The sequence below is a fragment of the Panthera onca genome, chromosome C2, assembly GCF_046562875.1.
Source record: "Panthera onca isolate mPanOnc1 chromosome C2, mPanOnc1 haplotype 2, whole genome shotgun sequence".
NCBI lineage: Eukaryota > Metazoa > Chordata > Mammalia > Carnivora > Felidae > Panthera > Panthera onca.
This window is the reverse complement of record NC_138347.1, coordinates 152,354,938-152,376,903: the sequence shown is the minus strand read 5'-3', so window position 1 is coordinate 152,376,903 and position 21,966 is coordinate 152,354,938. Positions and strand designations below refer to the sequence as shown.

Here is a 21,966-nt window from a genome sequence, read left to right as displayed (position 1 = left end):
TACAACTGGGAGCCAGCTAAAGGCTGTCCTTAATGTGTCCACCAAAGCTTGTTCAGGCCTCCAACACTGGTCTAAGCAATTAATTCCCTATACTAAATTCTTTCTGTTAGGACGATTGGTGTGATTTTTAAACATTTTATCAACTTGACCCTGACTCATACTGGAGGATTGGGGTAAAGGACAGATTTCCACCAGACAGGCCAGCCAGAATGTACTTCTTAGGGCTGAGCCCCAGACCAAGGGACGGTGGGCGTGACAGGCAAGAGTCGATCTAGAGGTTCTACTGATAATGCCGGGGGCTTCTGATAGGCCAAGGCTTTAACTTGGGGTAGTGAGCACTGGATAGAGAGCCAGGCTTGGGGGTGGGGCCACGTGATTTCTAATCGTGAGCAGGCCCGTCAGGATTGGACCTGTTCTGGCTTCGCCAATCCCTGCTCCAGGGGTGCCCCACTCCCTGCCTGAGGTTTGGCCAGGGGGGCCAAGTTGGCAGCCACAGCCAGGGCTGTGAAAGGAGCCCTCCCAGCATAGGGAGGGGATGGTGGATGGGTCAGAGCTCCAGGGGCTGCTCTGTCCTCAAGGGAAATGCAGCCTGGGGTGAATCTCTAATCCTGCCCTGAAACCTTAGGGCAAGTGTCAGGCTCTTCTGGGCAGCACCGTTTATCCCACGCTTGGGTCTTGCAAAAAAAGAAGATTGGTAGAGGGTGGAACGGGGATTGGGACAAGTGGCGGCCATCTCTACCTACTCCTTCCAGCCTGGTGCTCCTGGACGTGGGGAGTCTAGGCCTGGTCCCCACTCTGACGGGGCCGTCTACGTCACTCTTCACTTCTCTGTTGCAGTGAAGTCAGACCACTAGTCCGGTGGGTTGAAAATGCAGAGAAAAGAAAGCACGATATGATCCACCTTGCTCTTGCCAAGTGCTTGGAAGTCACAAATCGGAGAAGCAGAACTTGAGGACCAGTGGTTTCTGATTCCGTCTATTTAAACTATGTTTACCCTACTCCACCTTTTCATTTGGTTGATCTCTACTTTGGTTAATTATTCTGGTGCTTACGTATCCCAGGCCGTCGGCTCTTTTTCATCTCCGGGGTGATGGCGAACACTTACGTTTCAGTGTGGAGGCTCGTGGGCTTGCCTGACTCGGTGGTTCAGGACAGTCACGGTGGGCTCTGTTTGTCTTCTCAGGCTTTGGATATCATCTTGGAGAGGATGAAGGCCTCGGGCTTTGACTTCTCTCAAGTCCTCGCCCTGTCTGGGGCCGGCCAGGTCTGTGTGTGGCAGCCTCCGGGCGGCGTGCGGGGCGGCTGTGGGGCAGTGGTGTGGGGCTCCCCTGGAGGGAATGCTTGTCCTTGAGAGCCACTGCACCCCTGCCGTTGCTGGTAGAGACCCCTACCGCCCTCCTACCTCGGAGGATGGTATAGCTTGCCTCCTTGCTGAAGGATCTGAGGCAGTTCGTACTGTGAAGCATTATACGGAACAGGACACCGGGTCAGGCAGAACCGGATAGAGGTCCTCCGGTGGGGTGGGGGGAGGCGTTGGACGAGCATTTAGGATGCCTGCCTTGGAGCACTAGAATTGCTTTTGTGTTTCCTGGAAGCAGAAGCGAAGTTAGAAATTATACTTCTAGGGGCTCTTGGGAGGCTCAGTCGGTTAAGCATCCGACTTCGGCTCAGGTCATGATCTCATGGGTCATGGGTTCGAGCCCCGCATCGGGTGCTGTGCTGACAGCTCAGAGCCTAGCGGCTGCTTCAGATTCTGTGTCTCCCTCTCTCTTTGTGCCTCCCCTGCTCGTGCTCTGTCTCTCTCTCTCTCAAAAGGAGATAAACATTTAAAAATAAATTTAAGGGGCACCTGGGTTAAATGCCCGACTTCAGCTCAGATCATGATTTGATCTCACAGTTTGTTAATTCGAGCCCCACGTCGGGCTCCCTGCTGTCAGCACAGAGCCCGCTTTGGATCCTGTGTCCCCTTCTGTCTCTGGCCTTCCCCGGCTCGTGCTCTCTCTTTCAAAAATAAATAAGCATAAAAAATAATAAATAACAAATAAATTTAAAAAATAAAGTTCATTAATCTTTGAGAGAGATCATGCACGTGAGTGGGGTAGGGGTAGAGAGAGAGGGAGGGAGAGAATCCCAAGCAGGCTCTGTGCTGTCAGCACGAAGTCTGACTTAGGGCTGGATCCCACAGACCATGAGATCGTGACCTGAGCTGAAATCCAGAGTTGGACACTCAACTGACTGAGCCACCCAGGCACCCCTAGCTACTGCTTTTAATATCATTGCCATTTATATAGGAACCCAGAGGCACAGAGGGGTGACGTCACCTGCCCCAGGTCACACAGCTGCTGGGAGGGGGCGTCAGGACCCAAGTTGAGCCGTACCCTCTGAATCACTTTGCTCCATGCCTAATTAGCCTATTTTCACATCCTCATCAGAGAGTGCTTACTGAGTTTTCTAAAGCCACCTCCTCTCTCTCCCCCTCTCTCTCCCTACCCCGACAGGAATTTATTGCTCCTGTCCTTGTTAAACTACATGGATTCTCTGAGTGATCTCATCCACTTCTCTTACCTAAACCTCAGGCTGGGACACCCTGTCCCTCCTGGGCATCCCCTGGCCCCATGGCCAGGTATCCCAACTTCTGTGCTAGACTGAGTGGTCTGTCTTTCCCCAGGGCCACAACCCACCCATCATCCTTGACCCCATGTCCAAGGGGGTCCCCATGTCCCAGTGATTTGTTACATGACTCTTCAATCTACCACCTTCTCTCCAATTTTGCCTCTGTTGCCCCAGGCCGAACGTCTATGATTTTTCTCTGGGTCTCTGCTTCAGCCTCCCTGCCTCCCCTGTACCTTCTTTGTGACTCCCCCAAACCCTTTCATACATTTAGCCCTGGCCACGTCACTCCCCTGCTAATCCAGAGTTCCCACACCTCCCCGATAAACCCCAGCCTCCTGAGTACGGACGTCAAGGCCCCGGTGCTCAGGCTGTCCCACCACCTCCCACCTGAGACCCAGCCCACTGTTTAGAATGCCACCATTCCGGGGAGCCTGGGTGGCTCAGTGATTAAGCGTCCGACTTCAGCTCAGGTCATGATCTCGTGGTTTGTGGGTTCGAGCCCCGCGTCGGGCTCTGTGCTGCTGGTGCAGAGCCTGCTTGGGATTCTCTCTCTTTCCCTCTCTCTCTCTGCCTCTCCCCTACTCATGCTTTCTCTCTCTCTCAAAATAAATAAACTTGAAAAAAAATAAATAAAAAGAATGCCACCATTCCCACACCTGCCAACCTCTCACCTGTGGTTGCTCTCTGCATGGAACACCCACACACTCAACTCTCAGCTCCTTTCCTACTAATCATGTCCACCTCTACCCATGAGTGCTCCCAGTTGGTTAGATGCCCCTCCTCTGTGTTCCCGCTGCCCTGCCACTGCACATCCATGGGGTTTTATAATTGTATGTTTGTGTCTTTTTCCCTGCGTCAACCCCCGTGTCAAGAGAATAGGGACAGTACTATCCTATTCATCTGTCTCATTGCCTGGCATGATCTAGGTGCTCAATAAATGTTTGTTGAATGAATGAATGAATGGGTAAGTGAATGAAGGCGTGAATTTCAGATAATATTATGAGCAACATATTTAAATACAACTTTACGAAATTACCAAAATCCAAACCAATAATTCTTTCTTGGACCCTTCCTGTAAGTTTTGAGGTGAACAGGGCAGAGCTCTCATTTTCTAGAAATGAAAGCCAAGTCTCACAAAGGTGATGAGTTCTGTGACTAAGAAGTGGCAGGGGCAGGCTTGGAGCCCGTTTCTTTCGGGGTGTGGTCTGGAGTCTTTCTGTGTCTCCAGGAGGTGGTAACGGTGTGTAGCCGCGTGAACGTGTGCGTGCGTTTTCCCTCGGCAGCAACATGGAAGCATATACTGGAAGGCTGGGGCCAGCCAGGTGCTGAGAAGCCTGTCACCAGACCTCCCGTTACATAAGCAGCTGCAGGTAACCGTGGCCATGTTGTGGGAGTCTGAGAAAATTCTGTGGGGTGGGGTGAAGGGCCCAAGCCCCCGTGGGCCCTGAAGTCTGGGGCTTTTGTGCATTGTCAAGGGTATAGGAACTTGGCTCGGGCAATAGTGCTGTGAACATGGGCTGCCCTGCCCCCCAGTGGGTATCCCTGGTGTCTGAGCAGAGGGTGGGGTGCCAACAGTCCTCATCAGAGGGTCCCTTCCGGTCTGGCATGGCTCCGGCTAGTTCCCCGTTCGGGGATCTCCCCATGGGGCGTGCTGCCTCCTGGTGATGCTGGGAAGGCAGGCTGTGTCTTCTCCCCGCCTCCCAGCTTCGGATGCCTCCGTTGACACTGCACTTGGCTGCTCATCTCTAGTGTTGCCTGCAGTGCTCAGGTGTCCTTGTTAGAACCTTCAACCTTGAGCTTTCTGGGGAGAGACCCCGCGGAGCCGGGCCAAGATTTGGGCACGAAGGGCTTGCCCGTGGGTCTTCCTAGGTCATATGCAATCACAGCCGTGACTGGCAGTGTAACCGCCAAGGCCAGGGTGGCTCCCAGAGTCAGCAGGCATCGTTCCAGCCTGCGCCTTTGTTCCTCCTCTCCAGGCCTGTTTCTCCATCAGCGACAGCCCGGTGTGGATGGACTCCAGCACCACAGCCCAGTGTCGCCAGCTGGAGGCCGCGGTGGGCGGCGCCCAGGCTCTCAGCTGCCTCACAGGCTCCCGGGCCTACGAGGTGCGCCGCACCTGCCACGGGCTGGGCATTAGGGTTGGTCCCGGGGGGAAGGTCCGGTTGCTGGCTCTGGTCCTTTCTCGTCCCTTCTCCCTGGGTGTCTGGGAGGACACAGCTGCCGACCCACCCCCAGGGGAATCACAGGAGACACGTGGGTGTCTGGCCCCTGGGTCTGCTCCCGGTTGTCCTGCCTCCCTCTGCTGCTGGCGAGCCAGGGCGGACCTCCTGTTGCCCTTTTCGCAGAAGGGAGCTGAGGCGTGGACGTGGCTGTGCTCCTCGTGTCGAGCGGCCCTGTACGGGGGCGGAGATGGCACCTCCGCTTCAGCCTCTAAGCGGGGGCCAAAAATAGCGCCCACACTTCGAGCAGTTTTGAACCCGAGAGGAGTCAGTTCATGTAAGGCAGCGCCTGGAAAAGTTCCAAAAAAAGAAAAAAAAAAAAGCCAGCTTCGGTTCCCGCTGCCTTCAGCCACCCTTCCAGGGCCGGCTGCGATTGGCGCAGCTGGGGTCATGTGACCCCTCCTGCCTTGAGAACAATGGGGGGCGGGGAAAATACCCTGCGCAGGCGCTCTTGGTCAGCTTCGCCATCACTTTGCGGGTGAGGAGCGAGGCTTATTCCTGGAGGGTGTTCAGCAAACATTTCTAGAGTCGAGGCCTTGAGAAAGCTTCCTTTGTACTAATATCCAGAGCATGCTACGCTAACCTCACTTTGTGAGAGCCGATCATTGCACACAGGATATGGATTTTTAAGAATTTGCGCTCTTCTCTGCAGCGATTTACGGGAAACCAGATCGCGAAGATTTACCAGCAGAACCCCGAGGCCTACTCACACACGGAGGTCGGTTCAACGTTCCTCTTTGCTTTCAGTCACAGTTGAATTCCTTTTATAATACTTAACCTTTAGTATAAATACATCTTGCGCGCATTGGCCAAAAGCATGGATTAGCAGACATTGAAAATGATATATTCAGTTTGGCTTTTTTTTCCCCTCATTGTCGAGCTGTTTCCAAAGAGGAGGGAATGAATGGAATCGTGGGAAAGAGAAATCAGGGCCTCTCCTGACCCCAGGGGGCAGAGGGCAGGGTGGGAGCAGTGGGGACTGGTGTCTTCGGCCACCTGAGTAGGAGTTCCAGGTGCCCTTTAGTCTCGGTCTTCTCAGTTTCCTGCATGGAAATGGCTCCCAGGCACTTGATTGGTGTGGGCTCAGTGTTTCCTCCAGAAATGTGGAAAGCTGAACCTCTGTGTCCCTAGCTGTGGCCCTTCAACCGGAGCCTGTGTCCCAGAAACTCAGATTCATTCCTTGGACCACGGTCGCCGAGAGCCGGCACTTAATGCCGCCTGAGAAGCAGCCTTGACACCTTGGCTAGTGATTTTCATCTCTGAATAATTAGAAAACGATCAGCTCATGTTCAGCCAAAGTGCCTTTTTAATCTTGGGAGTTCACAGCATCCGGTTTGTTATTTAATGACTCAGGGTTCCAGATGACTCTGCAGCACGTGCTGTGTAGATTTCGGGGAGGAGGGGAAGGACAGAGATGTAAAACCCTCTCCAAATTCCGTGCGGAACTAAGGTGGCCTGAGGCGGGACAGGGGACAGGAGGTGCTGGCATTCTCTGCAGTGGTCCAAGGGCCAGCGATTCCCACGTGGAAGCACAGACCCCCCCAGGCCAACATTTGAAATCCATTATCAGTCCTCCAGCTCCTGAGGGACTGGTTTTCGCTTAAGTTGCTCTGAACCCCCGAGGGTGTCTTTGTTGGTTCTGAGTCCTGTGGCCACACATCCCCCCTTCCCTTGTGACTTAGATATAGAGACCACAGGAATGGAGGAAGGAGATCAGGCATCACACCTCCTGGATTCTGGGTAGAAAAGCCACTTCCCTAAGCACGGCTTTTTCATAGGGCTTGTTGCTTTTTTGCTTTGTCGGACTTGAGTTCTGTGGCCCAACAGAAACTGCAGCGTGAGGTGCTCTCGCAAGGAGTCTTGGTGGTCCAGATACTCTGATGTTCTAGTAGCCAAGATATTCAGTCACTACCATTACTGGGCACCTTGCTCCAAATTTCCACTTCCCTCCTCAGTTGAAAGCTCTTCTCATGTTGTGTGCCTCAGAGGATTCGGTGGCTTATGGAAATGAGTCCTAGCTGACTGTGTCTTCCTTTTACAGAGAATTTCTTTGGTCAGTAGCTTTGCTGCCTCCCTGTTCCTTGGGTCTTACTCTCCTATCGACTGCAGTGATGGTAAGCCTTCAGAGTCCCGGCGCTGGCCTGTTCTGTATGCACGTGCACATGTGGGGCTGTGGGCAGCGTGAGCCCCGTCCACCCGGCTGGGTGCTAGTCTTTTAGCCCTGTCGTCTGTTGCCGAGAAGGGAGCATATTGTCTTCTGCTGTGTAATGAATGTCCCTGGTGCTTAGCAGCTGAAACCGCAAGTGTTGATGATCTCAACAGAATTTCCGCAGGTCTGTAATCTTGGAGCAGCTTGGCTGGCTTGTGTGGCTCAGGAGCTCTCATGGGGTGGCCTTCAAGCTGGCAACCAGGACCAGTCATGTAAAGGCTTGACTGGGGCTGGAGGATCCACTTTCAGGGCTCCAGACAGAACTGGTTTGAGGCCTGTGTTCCTCTCCATGTGGCCCTCTCATAGGACCACTCACGACACTGGAGCTGGATCCCCCTCTCCCCCCCCCCCCCCCCCCACCCTACTGGTCACAACAGACCTACCCAGGTATAGGAAGACAGGGACCTCACAAGGTGTCAACACCAGGGCTCAGGGCTGAGCACGAGCCATCTTGGAGCCTGGCTCCCCCAAGGAGTTGTTTCTTGGGGAACGCAAGAGAGTGGTGAGCTTCTGGAGTCCAAAACCTTGCCCGAAATAACTGCGGGTGATGCCAGTGAGGAAGGAAAGCTGGGACAAGGCTGCCGAAGGCACTTTTGCATGAGGCCGGGCTGCAAGGCCTGCCAACAGAAGAGGGGACCAGAACGCAGAGCAAGAGCCCAGGCCTATGAACGTGGCTTCAGAGGAGGAGTCTTGGAATGCTCAGAGCCTCCTGGGACTCCATCTGGGGTGTTTGAGTGCTGTCGTATGCCAGCTGTTATTCTAGTGTTCAGGGAGAGGAAGCCGGTCCCCCAGCTTCACTCACGATCTGGAGAAGAGAAGGTTCCCACAGGTAGCTCCGGAGAAGTGAGACCAGCAGAACCCTAAGCCTGGAACAGCATGTGTCCACTTGTGTTCGCCACACCTCCCCTGGGGCTGTTTGTGCTGCGGGGGGGAAAGTCACAGCCCCATTCCCGGGGCGGTCCAGAGGTTCACGTTTTTCAGCCTCAGCCGGGCCCTCCACGCCGCTGTCCTCACCCCCCTGAGAAGTCACCCCCTGATTTACCTGTGGTCTGACCTCCTCACCTGGGTGCATGACTCCATTAGCATCCCGGCCGAAGTCTATGTGCCTCCACCTGGACCCAGGGGAGGAGGAAGACGGGAGGCCTTCCCCTGTGCTCTGGCTCGTCTCCCCCTCGCCGTCCTCAGGAAAGCCTCGGGAGCAGTAGATTGTTTTCAGACAGGCTTAGCTTCCCTCGATAAGTTAGATGTGATTGGGAAATCCTGAGGGCTGACCCACATCAGCACAGGGCTGCCTCCAAGCAGACACCTTGAACCCAGGGGACACAAAGAACAGTGCCTGGTCTACGTATTGTCGGGTCTTAGGGCTGCAGATTTGCAGGCTAATGGTGGAGCTGGAGCCCATGAGGGAAATGCGGAGGAGGTGGGGCCGTGTGTTTCCAAGGGCCCCTGCGGGCCTCATGTTTGCCAGCTCCATAATGACCCAGGCACACCGTATACGTTCCGGTGGGAAGAGGTCCAAGTATAAGTTTGCTGCAAGAGAATGATTGGCTTTCTGCCCCGCTTGTACATTTTCCCAAAAGGTCCTTTCTAAAGATGTTTCTGTTTCTTGTTTCCTTCGTTCCCTTAGGTTCTGGAATGAATTTGTTGCAGATCAAGGACAAAGTCTGGTCACGGGTCTGCCTTGCTGCCTGTGCTCCTCATTTAGAGGAGAAGCTTGGCTCACCGGTACCGTCCTGCTCAGTTGTGGTAGGTCCTCTTTCCGGCGGCGTGGCTCCTTTAAGAGCTGGCAGCTACTGGGGAAAGCAGTGTACAAGAGAAGCGTTTGACATGTCAAAGCCGAATGTCTTGATCAGTGCCTTGCATTTAGCAGGTACTCAGGTGCAGGTATATATGACTGCCTCGTGGCGGTGAGGTGTGGGGTAGGGGGACTTAGGAAAATTCTGCTAGAAATTTATTAGGATAGGAAGAAAAGTTGAAGGGATAAGTTGTGGGTGATTGCATACGTTAGGAAAAAATACACAGAATGCTGAAATTCTTGGGGTCGGAACCACCTCTGAAGCTTGGAGGAGGCAGAGAGTAGGAGGAAAGAGGAAAGAGGTGCCAGGAAGCTACGGAGAACGCAGTCCCTGGCACCGTATTGCCCAGGCTGGAATGTCATCTCTGCCATTTGCCAGCTTTGTGACTTTAGTCTGTGCCTCTGTTTCCTCATTTCTGTTGTTCCTGAAGGAATAATGATACTTTCTATGTTGTCAGACTGATGTGCAGAATAAACAGGTCGATGCATTTAAAGTTTATTTATTTATTTCGAAAGAGAGAGAGAGAGCACAAATAGGGGAGGAGTGGAGAGAGAGGGAGGGAGAATTCCAAGCAAGCTCCATGTCGTTAGCATGGATGCAGGGCTTGAACCCACGAACCGCGAGATCATGGCCTGAGCCGAAATCAAGAGTTGCGCGCTCAGCCAACTGAGCTGCCCAGGTGCGCTGTAAGTGAGCCGATGCATTTAAAAAAATTTTTTTTTTTTTAACGTTTTTTATTTATTTTTGAGACAGGGAGAGACAGAGCATGAACAGGGGAGGGGCAGAGAGAGAGGGAGACACAGAATCCAAAACAGGCTCCAGGCTCTGAGCTGTCAGCACAGAGCCCGACGCGGGGCTCGAACTCACGGACCGTGAGATCATGACCTGAGCCGAAATCGGCCGCTTTTTTTTTTTTTTTAATTTTTTTTTTTAACGTTTTTTATTTATTTTTGAGAAGAGCCGATGCATTTAAAGTGCTCAGGATAGTTCTCGGTCCCAAGGGCAATATGGAAAACATTTAGGGCAGCCACATGGGAAAGGATGAAGCGGGACCACTCTTACACCACACACAAAAATGAGCTCAAAATGGATGAAAGACTTGAATGGAAGACCTGAAAGCATGGAACTCCTAGAGAAAAACAGGTGTTGGTGGTGATTTTGGGGATTTGATACCAAGAGCAAAGGCAAGAAAAGCAAGTGGGACTATATCAAACTTAGAAGCTTCTGCACAGCAAAGGGAAACCATCGACAAAACTGAGAGGCCGGGGGCCTGGGTCCCTCGGTTGAGCCTCTGACTCTTGATTTCGGCTGAGGTCATGATCTCACGGTTCCATTCGTGATTTTGAGCCCCTTGTGGGGCTCTGTGTCGGAGATACACAGCCCTCTTGGGATTCTCTCTTTGCCCCTCCCCGTGCTTTCTCTCTCTTTCTCTCTCTCTCAAATAAACTTCAGAAAACCAAAAAGGCAACCTATGGGATGGGAGAATATACATAAAAATCCTGTATCTGGGGGCACCTGGGTGATTCACTTGGTTGGGCGTCCAACTTTGGTTTAGGTCATGATCTCATGGTTCATGAGTTGGAGCCTCACGTCGGGCTCTGTGCTGACAGCTCAGAGCCTGGAACCTGCTTCACATTCTGTGTCTCCCTCTCTCTCTGCCCCTCCCCACTCATGCTCACTCACGCTCTCTCTCTCTCTCTCTCTCTCAAAAAATAAACATTAAAAAATTTTTTTCAAAATCATATATCTGATAAGGAGTTAGCATCCAAAATTTCTAAAGAACTCACACAACTCTGTAGCGAAAAGACAAACGGTGTGATGAAGAACATTTAACCATTAGCACGACACCCCCATTCAGAATACACACTGGCTGGGTGTATTTGCCTTGGTTTCCCCGCGTTAACTGACTTTAGTTCTAGGCTGCTCTGTGGGGAGAATGGAGTAGACAGCTGGGCCCTGCCCTCAGGGGCCCTTTGGCAGGAACGTGTGCCACACACAGAACGGCTGGGTGGTTGAGGGTGTCAGCAGGAAGGAAGGAGAAGGGTCCCTGAGGCCTGAGGAGGGTGATGAGAAGGATCAGGCTGCCACTTGTGCTGCCCGTTCAGAGTCCCAGCCACAAAAGCACTTTTCTGAGATCAGCACCGATGTACAGAGCTTAGGGAGGGGTGTCCCCCGCCTCGGAAGGGGGACAGTTCAGGACCCAGCCTTGCTGAAGCACAGCAGAAGGGATAAGGAAGGGCCAACAGGAAACAGCCCAGCCTCTGGGATTGGTATTCCATGCACGGCTTCTGGCTTTGTGTGTGAGATGGGAAGCAATGTTTTGTCCACGGCAACAGGCTTTGTTTTCCTTATGCCGGGAACACATGCCTCCAGGAGGGAGCTCGTGCACAGACTAGCAGCTTGAGAAACCAAAAAGAACCGATTCTGAAAAGCATGTTTTCATTTGTAACAGATGCATCCACGTGATGGGGGGTGCAGGGACAAGTGGAACCGGTGTTTCCCATCATCCCTTCTTCGGAAGGTGGTGCCCAGGCAGCTTTCACATTTTTTGCAGGAAGATATCTGGAGATGGATGGTATTGGACACTTCTCCAGCCCTGCCTTGCAGCCTCCTAACCCATCTATTTGACCAGCTGCTGTGGCTTTTCAGTGTCACCTGGCCGCAGCCTGCCGGGGTGGGATCTCATTTCCCTCCCTTTCTGCCCAGGGCTTCTGTGACTCCGTGTTTGTTCTCTGCAAACCTGGAGGTCCAGGGAGTTAACATCCCACGGGACACCCTTCAGTAGCGGGGGCCTGTGGAGATGTGCCCCTCGCCCCATTCCCAGGTGGACAACCCCCAGATCCTTTACACGGCTCCTCGGACGCTGCCCACAGTGGTGACCAGCTTGACAATGTACCCTTGGGTGGCCTCTCCCTCCTCCCCAGGTCCCCTTTCGTTTTCTGGGATCACTTTCCCAAATAAGCCACCTGCACACGAACTCTGACTCTGGCTCTGTTTTTGGAGGCAACGGGGTCTGAGACATTTCTCTCCCAGGAGATGGCTTATTCTGATGTAAGTCCGAAATTTTGCTATAAGGAGCAAAATTTTCTTTCTAGGCCCCAGGAAAGCCCATCATTTATTTCAAACTTTTGGAACTAAGGTAAAGTCAGGGAAAGGGGGGGAAAAACGTGTCTCTTTTATAGCTGTGTTTTCTATGGGTCTGTCCAGCAGGTGTCCCCGATCTCTGGTCCCACAGCTGCCCTTGGAGGAGCCTTGGGGGCCATGCTTCTCAGGGGAGTTCCCTCCCCCTCACTGCTATTTTTTTGGTTTATTTTCTTTAGAAAGTTGACCTCTGCATTTGCATGTTGATTCTTCTTCTTCTTTTTTTTTTGATGTTTATTTTTGAGAGAGAGTGAGAGAGCGCGCGCACAAGCAGGAGAGGGGCAGAGAGAGAGAGGGAGACAGAGGATCAGAAGCAGGCCAGCACAGGACTCTATGTGCGGCTTGAACTCAGAACCGTGAGATCATGAACTGAGCTGAAGTCAGCGGCTTACCTGACTGAGCCACCCAGGCGCCCCGCATGTATGGTTATTCTTAATCAGATTGCTGGGCTGATAGAATGAGTATGTAAGGCATTATGTCTTTCCGTGAATTTGCTTACTGTGTGTCCACTGGTTATGTATTTACCATTAATGCTATACCAGAATGTGGAGCTTACGAAGAAAGTACAAGTTGGGGATTGGTTTGTTCCAGCTGCCTCTCAAAATCCAGTGGTGTTCAAGGCAGTGGGATGACCTTAAATTTATAGTTCCAAGCCTGTGCTGGGTTCCTCTGGCTTTTTGTGAACAGGAGGGGACATCCTGTTGCGACATCCCTTGGGAGTGATGTGAGTGCAGGCCCAGTGACCTGGGGCTTGTAGCATTCTTGCAACCTGAGGTTTGGACGGCTGTGAACAGGTGGGATTTGCTTCAATAGGGCGTACTTCCTTCTCCTCCTCAGGGAGCCATTTCTTCCTACTACGTCCAGCGCTATGGATTTCCTCCAGGATGCCAAGTGGTGGCCTTTACTGGGGACAACCCTGGTGAGTACCTTGCAGGATTTCACCCTCCCAAGTAGCCTGACTGGGTCCATTTGAGAATGTCAGCCAGTCCAGCCTCTTGACACCCTTCCTCCCTGGCCACGTGCCACACTGCTGGCCTGTAATCTGCCTCCTTGTACCTGCCCCACCTTGGTTCTGCCTCTGCCTCTGCCTTCTGGAGCCGCTGAGGGCTGCCCCCTCCGCCCCAGGTGAGAACTGATCAGTGGCTAAGGAGGGTAGTCCTGCCCACCATCCCCCTTGCAACTGCCTTTTCTGTTCCAAGCTAAACATCTCAGTTCCTCCAGCCCTTCCTCTGGGGCATGGTCTTGGGTCTCCTCCCCATCATTTGCTCTATGGATATGAATTGTTCCTCATCCAAACACCTTTCCCTCCCCCAGCCACTCCAGGAGGGGTCATCAGGTCTCTGAAGAAAGGCCAGGTGGCCACACTGTACCACCAGACCGCTGCCCCTCAGCCCCACCCCCGGCAGCCCTTTCCCTAACGAGCCACCAAGTTAGGATTGCCAGGTAAATACAAATACAGGTACAGGACACCCAGCGTAACTCCCATTTCAGAGGAACAGCAAATAATAAGGTAATATAAGCGCATCCCTTGCGATATCTGTATTTCACATGACCGCAGATGATTTTTTAGTGTAAGTACGTCCCAAAGCATGTTTCTCTGAAATTCAATTTAACTGAGTGTCCTCCACTTTCTCTGGCAACTCTACCCTAAATCACCCTCCTAGGCTCCTGCTCTGAGGAAGTGAGGGTCAAGTAACGTGGCCGAGGACCAGGGTCTGCTGTCCAAGGGAGGCTGACTTCCCTTCGCAGAGCCTCTCCTGCTTTCCTCCGTGGTCAGGGAACATGCGTGGCTCTCTGTTCTTTCTTTCTTTTTTTAACTTTTTTAATGTTTATTTTTGAGAGAGGGAGACAAGAGAGAGCGAGCAGGGGAGGGGCAGAGAGAGGGAGACACAGAATCCAAAGCAGGCTCCAGGGTCCCAGCCGTCAGCACAGAGCCTGAGGGCGGGACTCAAACCCACCGACTGTGAGATCATGACCCGAGCCAAAGTCGAACGCTTAACCGACTGAGCCACCCCGGCACCCCGTGGCTGTCCGTTCTATTTCACTCTCCTCTGAAACACATTTCTTTCTATTTTCAGACTTCAGCCCTTCTCCCGGTTTCAACACCCACTAGCCTCCCTGTACTTTCCTTCTGTTGGCTGTGTAGACGAGCAGGATATGAGCATCAAAAATAAATAGAGAGAGGCATGTGTGCCTAGGAGTGTAGTTGTATGCCTCGAAATAGAGCTGATGGCCCTGGTTAAAATTCATTCTTAATAACAGTGGCTATATTATTAGCAGTAGTACTCGATTCTATATTTTCTGCGGTGTCTGTGTATATTTTTGTGATGAGGGAAAAACATTTAAGTCACTGCTGTTCAGCCACTACTACAAATAACACTCATGGTGTTCCTCAGTCTGCTTCCGGCCTGTCTGCTCTGGAGCTGAGGGGACAGCTAGCACATCCCCGCCACGCTTGTGGCCACGTCTGTGACCTGTCTCTCCCGGGACAGCCGTGGCTCTGGTATCTGGGGGGATCCCCAGGAGCCAGACAAGGGCCCTTCCTGTCCCTGAGCAATTTCTGTAGACGATCGTGCGGAACCCTGTTGTGCAAGCACAGAACCAAACAGACCGGGTTTTGGAGGAAGGATCCCAGTGTTCCTGGTCCAAAGGTGAAGGAGAGGGAGGTAGACGCTGGTAGACAGTGGCCTGATTTCCACGGTGGCGAGGCATGAAGCCCCATGCTCTGTCCCTGGGTCGAGAGGCATCTCCAGCCTGCAGGGTGCGTGTTCTGGTGCCTCAGGCTCCCAGGGCCCACTCAGGCCCAGTTCCCATCAGCCCGAAAAGTTGGGAGGTCAGAGAAGAGCAGAGAACAGTTGGTCTATGATCACCAATTTAGGAAAATTCTACAGTTTTGTGGGCCACGTCTATTTTCCTTTCAGAATGAAAATAACCTCACTGAGTCTCGTTAGGCAGTGTATATACTCGTATCTCCTCTATCAACTAGAAGCATGTCAGGAGGAAGAAGGGGCCCTTTTAACCACGGCAGTGAGCTTCTGGGCATGTTTGAGCAGGAATGACAAAAAAGCAGCTTTCCAATCCTTCCTCTTGGACCTCGGTTTCAGGCTGAATGTTAGAGATCCCAGGCAGGTAGCCCTTTAGTCGGTTCCTCCCCAAGTCTGGCCTTTAGTCTGCTGGTGTTTTATTTATTTATTTATTTTTTAAATGTTTCTTTATTTCTGAGACAGAGAGAGACAGAACATGAGTTGGGGAGGGGCAGAGAGAGAGAGGGAGACATAGAATCTGAAGCAGGCTCCGAGCTGTCAGCACAGAGCCCGACGTGGGGCTCGAACTCACGAGCCGTGAGATCATGACCTGAGCCGAAGTCAGTGGCTCAACTGACTGAGCCACCCAGGCGCCCCGCTCTGCTGGCATTTTAAATAATGTATTAGCTGCTCCCTCATTAAAACAGCAGGGGTAACAAGCAAACAGACTAACAGACGCTTGTGCTCTTTTTCTTACAAGGGATACCTCTTCACTGCAGGAAAAAAAATCTTTTTAATACTGATGAACCAAAGGAAGGATGCAAAAATCATCCATAATCTCTTAACCCTGAGATAGCTACAGCTACAGTTTTGATGGCTATCCTTCCAACTTTCTTTCTATGCTCATAAGTAAACATATCTTATTTTAACTAACCCGGGCAATATTTTTGTGCAATATCATTTTAACGGTTGCCTACGGTCCAGTCGTCCCGCTTTATTTCCCCAGTCCCTGACAGTGGAGGCTGATGGGGCTTCCAGTGTTTGGGAACACATCCAAACACTGGATGTGTTTGTACTCAGCAGTACCCATGGCTGGTTGTACTCAGCAGAAGTGATTGAGTACCTCCGTCCTTCCCACATCTCCTTTCACTCACTTATTCAGTCTCTCGACATTTAGTGAGTACCTACTACATGCCAGACCTTTCACCTCCAGAGTACATCAGTGAGCAAGGCAGATAAGAATTGCTCTTAGGGGCCTCATGTCTAAGGGGGACGGACAGTCCCCTTTACCTTCTGCTTGGGTGGAAGGAAGCCCCAACTCCTGCCTCACCTTGTGATACACTCTGCCGTGTGTGTCCTGATGTCTCGACTTGGGCCCCTTGGTTCTTGGCACTCTTGTGAGCAGCTGATGGTGGGGAGTTTGGGCCCCTTTAGAAGAAGCTGGGAAGCATGACCACAGGGACTCTACCCCCTGACCCCTGGGACCTTCCCTTGGGCCATCCTGAGCCCTCAACTCACCCTGTCCCTTCCTCTACCCTAGCATGTGGATTGGGGCGGGAGGTAGGGGCTGGCTCCCACCTGGAGGTGAGTGTGGTTTGCTTTGTGGCTCCGTGTGACCTCCGGCTAACCAGAGGCTCCCCTCCTATTCTCAGCGTCGCTGGCAGGCATGAGGCTGGAGGAAGGTGACATTGCGGTAAGGTGACTTCTCACACCTACAGGCGGAGCCAACTCTTCCTGCCCTAGGGGACAGGGGTTCCGGGCCCCAGTAACATCTTTGTTGTCTATTAGAGGGTCTGCTGGCCCCAAAAGGCAGCTGAAGGAGGGGATAGGAAGACCTAGGCCCCAGGATCTATTCGTATCTCCTCTGTTAGAAGGTCATGGCCTTTGCTGGCAGGTCCCCTTAACAGTGGCCAGTCTTGCTTGGTGCAGTGACAGAAGGGTCTGACCCTTCTGGGTCTAGTGGGAAAGTCATTGGGGAATCAGTTGTTACCCAAACCATTAGTTAGATGCAATTGTGGTTAACTTCTAAGAAACTGGCCTACAGTTTCCATGAGATCCTAAATCTGGTTGCTAACTTTGGACTTATCTGATGTGGGAGGGTCAGAAGGAGGTTTCTCCGAGGAAGGGACATTTAATCAGCGGTCGACGGCATCAGGAGTGACATGATGGGGGTCAGGGCTGGTACAGCTGAGCAGAGAGGCGCCTCACCTCTGCCCGTTTCTTCCCAGGTCAGCCTGGGCACCAGCGACACCCTATTTCTCTGGCTCCAGGAGCCCATGCCCGCCCTGGAAGGGCACATCTTCTGCAACCCCGTTGGCTCCCAGCACTACATGGCACTCCTCTGGTAGGCTTGGTGGGGAGGAGGGTGGTGTGGGCAGGTCCGGTACCATCTGGAGCCCTCAAGTCATTGTGCTCAGCAGCTGAGACCCCGGGACTCGTTGGGTCTTTCTGACAGCAGAGCTGGGCGGGGAAGAACCCGGCATCTGGAGTCCTCCCCAAACCCAGATTGCAGTCCCATCCTCAACACCTATATCTTGTGTGCAGATGCCACAGCACATGTGAGTCACACTTTGCTCATGAAATGGGAAGAATAAAAGGTTTACTTCGTAGCGTTGTTATGACGTGCCTCGCACATGGTAGGCCTTCAACAAATGGTAGGAAGCACATCCTGCCTCCTGACAGTCGTCATGGAGGAGGTGTGCTCTGTACCCTGATCACAGGCCTTTGGAAACCCACTGGAAGCTACTCAGGGAAGTTTCTCAGCCTCCAGGCCCCAGGAACCATTGGAGAATATATAGGTCTATTAAGTTTACCAGCTCTGTTCCATCATCCGGGTGGTATGATGTATAGAAGCCACAGCTCCCTGTCTCTCGCTGGTATTTCAGGGCTGGTTGTGGCAACCGCACAAGAGCCCAAGACCAGTGCATTTCCCCGCAATTCCGAGGGGCCTTTGCTGGGCCCGATACCTTGCGGTCCAGCCTGACCTGCAGCCCTTCTCCCTCGGATTCTTCACCAAAATATGTGGGTGCAGTCAGCAAGCACTGGGTCCCTCCCTCAGAGGTGTGTGTGCTTCTGCAGCTTTAAAAATGGCTCCCTCATGAGAGAGAAGATCCGTGATGAGTCAGCTTCCTGTTCCTGGAGTGAGTTCTCTGAGGCACTGCGGTCCACGGAGATGGGGAACGGCGGGAACCTGGGTAGGCTATTTGGTGATGCCTGGGCCTGTGAAGGGCAGCGGTTGCTGGCAGAAGGGACAGGCCCTAGGGCCTCGGGGGTATGGGGAGGTGAGGACCATGGAGAAGCCAAGAGGAGCCCTACCTGTCTATCCTTCTGCCCCATGGGCCTTCCAGACTAGTGTGAGACCCCATGATCTGAGTAAGGTTGGGACGTTCTCCATGCTTTGAGTGGAAGTCAGGCCATAACTGCATCTCTGTCCCCTCTGAGGCCCTGGTGACAACATCAGGGATGGCAGCCACGGCTCCTACTCTATCCCATTGTGTCCTCCACATGTAGCTTTCTGTCCCAGATGCAGGGTTCTGTTAGGAATGGTGGCCGGCCTTCTGAGCGGGGAGGAGACGTGTCTCCCTTGATCAAACCTGGGCTGGTATTTCAGGGCTGGTTGGGCAGCCGCCTCTGGCCCGGGCTGCAGGTGAGAGTAGGAAAAACCGTCTCTAAGAAAATGTAGCTCAGGGCCTTTCTTCCTGTCCTGCTGGAGAGCGGGAACCAAGGGTATTCCCCTGACTCTTCTGGCAGACCCAGATGTAGGGTCATTTCACCCTGTTCTTTACTAAGTCTTTGAGAAGCTTATCTTTTGTTTTTGATTCCCGACAGTGAATCTCTTCCCGGTCTTGTTTCAGGTTTTTATTTTGACGTAATGGAGATCACCCCTGAAATTATTGGGCGCCATAGGTTTAGTGCAGAAAACCACAAGGTACGTGTGGTATTGGTATTGGAGAGAAATTGGCTCCATTTTTGAGTACTAAATTTAACAATCACCTATCAGATTCTGCTGCTTTAGGGACGTCATGCATTTACTCACCTATTATTAGAGCAGTTTCTTTTTAAGTTTATTTATTTTGAGAGAGAGAGAGAGAAAGCAGGCAGGGGAGGGGTAGAGAGAGGGGGATTCCCAAGCAGGTTTTGCACCGGCAGCATGGAACCCGACACAGGGTTCAAACCCACGAACTGTGAGATCATGACCTGAGCCAAAGTCGGACGCTTAACCGACTGAGCCACCCAGGTGCCCCTAGAGCAAATGTTTTTGATGTGCCAGAGTGCATTTTAGTGCTGGGGAATCAGCAGGATCTAAGGCAGACATGCTTAGAAAGCAGAGTGCAAATCACCTGTGTCCACGCTGACTGTCACTGAGAGTCATAGAGACTGTTGACTTGGCCGACTTAACCCTGCACCCCCGAGGACTGACACTGTCTCCAGATCAGGAATTCCTTCCTGATGGAAAGCCTCTGGGACGGGAGGCACTAACATTTATTGAGGGCTGTTTAGCTCCAAGCACTGTGCTGATGGTTTCCTATATCCCTCATTTACTGCTCATAGCCTCTTGAGGTCCAGAGAGGCTAAATCATGTGCCCCAGTCACCAGGGCCTGGGTGGTAGAGGGGGGCCTCCAACCCCAGTCCTCCCTGGCCCTGAAGCTGCTGTTTTGTTTCTCCTCCACCCTGTGACCTTTCCTAGGTGGGGTCAGTAAGTCACTCTGTCTAGTAACTGTTACAGTTAGAGTAGGCATCGGATTTGTGGCTGATGAAGCCATTCTGTATTGGGTTATAAGTGGGAAGCTTTATATAAACTGTAGAAGGAAGGAGTTCATCTCGGTTTTCTGAGGAAGGATCAGAGAAGATACAGAGAAGGTATGCCTGTTCCCTTTTCCATAAACCCATCGAGGGCTAACAGGGAGAAGGTAGGGTCTATGCTGGTCACAGGGGCTCAGGCATGGGCAGAGCTTGGGTTGACACCCATCAGCAGCTGTGGGTCGTCAGCGTAAGCTGTAGGCTGTCACTTAGTATCAAACACCCAGACCAGACTCTGCCATCTAATTGGGTCATTGTAACCACCCTGAGACACATTACCTCAGTGTTGTTAAGACCCCAGCAAGGTCTGCGTAACTTACTTGAGGTCACAGAGCTGAACCTTTGGCGGCCTGAGACTAGCCCTCTGATGCTCTGTTTCTCCAGAGCGAACATGCATGAGGCTGGGAGTGTGTGTGTGTGAGTGATGTGTTTGTGTGACAGGTGCTTAGTTGGTTGAGGCACACCGGAGGTCTGAGTCACGGTTTCTGAATCTGGGCTGTCATTTAAAAAGACAACACATACACACACACACACACACACACACACACACACACACACACACACAGTGAAGGGAAAACAAGGAATCTTCACTCTGTGCCTGCTTTCTCTTGGGGACAGGTCCCAGCATTCCCCAGGGATGTGGAGATCCGAGCACTGATTGAAGGGCAGTTCATGGCCAAGAGGATTCATGCCGAGGGCTTGGGCTACCGAGTCAGTAAGTGAGCTGCTCGCGGGCTGTGTTCTGGGGCACGGACCCTCATACCCTGAGGTGCCTGAGACCCTTCCTAACCTCCAGGCCAGGCCTCACAGATTTGTTGCGGCTTCATTACAAGGGCAGGAGGGACATGGAGCCTGGCCCCTGTGGCGGGGGGAGGGGAGTCAGGAGCGCCTGTGGGCAGACAGGGACTAGGAGGCAGGCTATTCTGCTTCTCTGCTCTGTCCCCATGAGCCTGGCCTCCTGGTGAGTAGCTGTAGCACTTGGAGACCTTTCTGTAACCTGAACCTCCAAGATGCCCCAAGCTCTGGACCCTGAGGACATGGGCAGTGCAGGTGGGAAAGGCCTAGGTGGGATCCATCTGCCCTGGGGCGGCCCTGTCCAGCACTGCGGGTCCATCGGGGACGAATGGGGATACAGAACCACTATTGAAACCAGAGGTCTGGAAAGGAAAGGCAGAGCGGGGTAGGTTGGGGAGAGGGGCACCTGTGGGGAGAAGGGGATTTCTAAGAACTTGAGCTCCGGAATGGGCAGCTTTAGGTCCGTGAACTTCCCCTTAACTGCTGGCACTGGAGTGCCTAGGGCGGGGCTTCTGCCGGGAGGGTGTATTTGTCCCTCTGGGCACCTGAAGCCTCTGCTTGAGCTCCAACTCATGATACTTTTATGGACAATCTGAGTTCTGTGTCGTATGTTTTATGTCTTTGAACCAACCAAGTCCGAGGATACTATAGCAGTAAGCATTAGGGAAGCCTTTTTGAGAAGCTGTCGTGCAGCATCTGCTAAAGCCGCACACACACCTTCCAGCAGCCTCGCCTCTTGGCGAATGCATAACAGAAACGTGTACACGTGTTCTCTGAAGACGTCCGAGAGAACATTCATCGTGGCACGGTGCTTAATAGCCCTGCACTGGAACCCAACGCCCATCGATAGCAGGCAGGATAAGTGTGTGGGGGGGTACTCATGCAATGTGATACTACACAGAAACGAAAATCAACCAGCCCCCACTAGCTGCAGCCAAAGGGGCGAATCTCATCCATGTAACTCGGTGGAACGAAAGAGGCCAGACACAAAAGCGCATGCGGCGGGATTCCGTGTACATCAAGTTCAAAACCAGACAACACGATTTGCAGTCACTGGAAGCCAGGACAGTTAGCAGCTACCTTTCAGGAGAGGGCCTCTGGGGTGCTGATGGTGCTCTCTTTCCTGAGTTACACGAGGTGTGTTGAGTTTGTGAGAATATGTCAGGCTGTCGGCTTATGAGGGGTTACGTACATTTTTCAGGATGGATGTGTGTTCACCACAAATTTTATTTATTTATTTATTTATTTATTTATTTATTTATTTATTTAGAGAGCATGTGTGAGCCAGGGAGGGGCAGAGAGAGAGAGAGAGAGAGAGAGAGAGAGAGAATCCAAAGTAGGCTACGTGTGGTCAGCATGGTGCCCAACGTGGGGCTCAAACTCCCGAACTGTGAGATCATGACCTGAGCTGAAACCAAGAGTTGGACACCCAACTGACTGAACCACCCAGGCGCCCTCATCACAGATTTTCAAATAAATAAAATAAGCATTATACACATTCCCATTTCTTTCCACTGCATCCCTCAAAGCGTAAAAAGAAATTCCCTGAAGGTCTCCAAAGCTTCCAGAATCCCCAGAAAAGAGAGACCGGTGAACAGGGCGGGGATGGTGCTGAGGTTGGCACCCAGTGCCTGGCACGGAGGGTCCT

General features: G+C 52.4%; 1 protein-coding gene across 2 annotated transcripts in view; it reads left to right on the top strand.

Moving 5' to 3' along the window:
• XYLB (xylulokinase) overlaps window positions 1-21,966 on the top strand; it is a 60,262-nt gene that overhangs the window by 11,463 nt on the left and 26,833 nt on the right. For both annotated transcript variants that reach the window (XM_060638269.3, XM_060638267.3), the window contains exons 4-15: window positions 1,184-1,264; window positions 3,897-3,983; window positions 4,590-4,718; window positions 5,485-5,550; window positions 6,874-6,946; window positions 8,669-8,787; window positions 12,816-12,897; window positions 16,375-16,415; window positions 16,951-17,066; window positions 17,801-17,916; window positions 18,577-18,650; window positions 20,142-20,238. In XM_060638269.3, coding sequence (XP_060494252.1) covers window positions 1,184-1,264; window positions 3,897-3,983; window positions 4,590-4,718; window positions 5,485-5,550; window positions 6,874-6,946; window positions 8,669-8,787; window positions 12,816-12,897; window positions 16,375-16,415; window positions 16,951-17,066; window positions 17,801-17,916; window positions 18,577-18,650; window positions 20,142-20,238 — 1,081 coding nt within the window. The remainder of the gene's footprint in view (window positions 1-1,183; window positions 1,265-3,896; window positions 3,984-4,589; window positions 4,719-5,484; window positions 5,551-6,873; window positions 6,947-8,668; window positions 8,788-12,815; window positions 12,898-16,374; window positions 16,416-16,950; window positions 17,067-17,800; window positions 17,917-18,576; window positions 18,651-20,141; window positions 20,239-21,966) is intronic.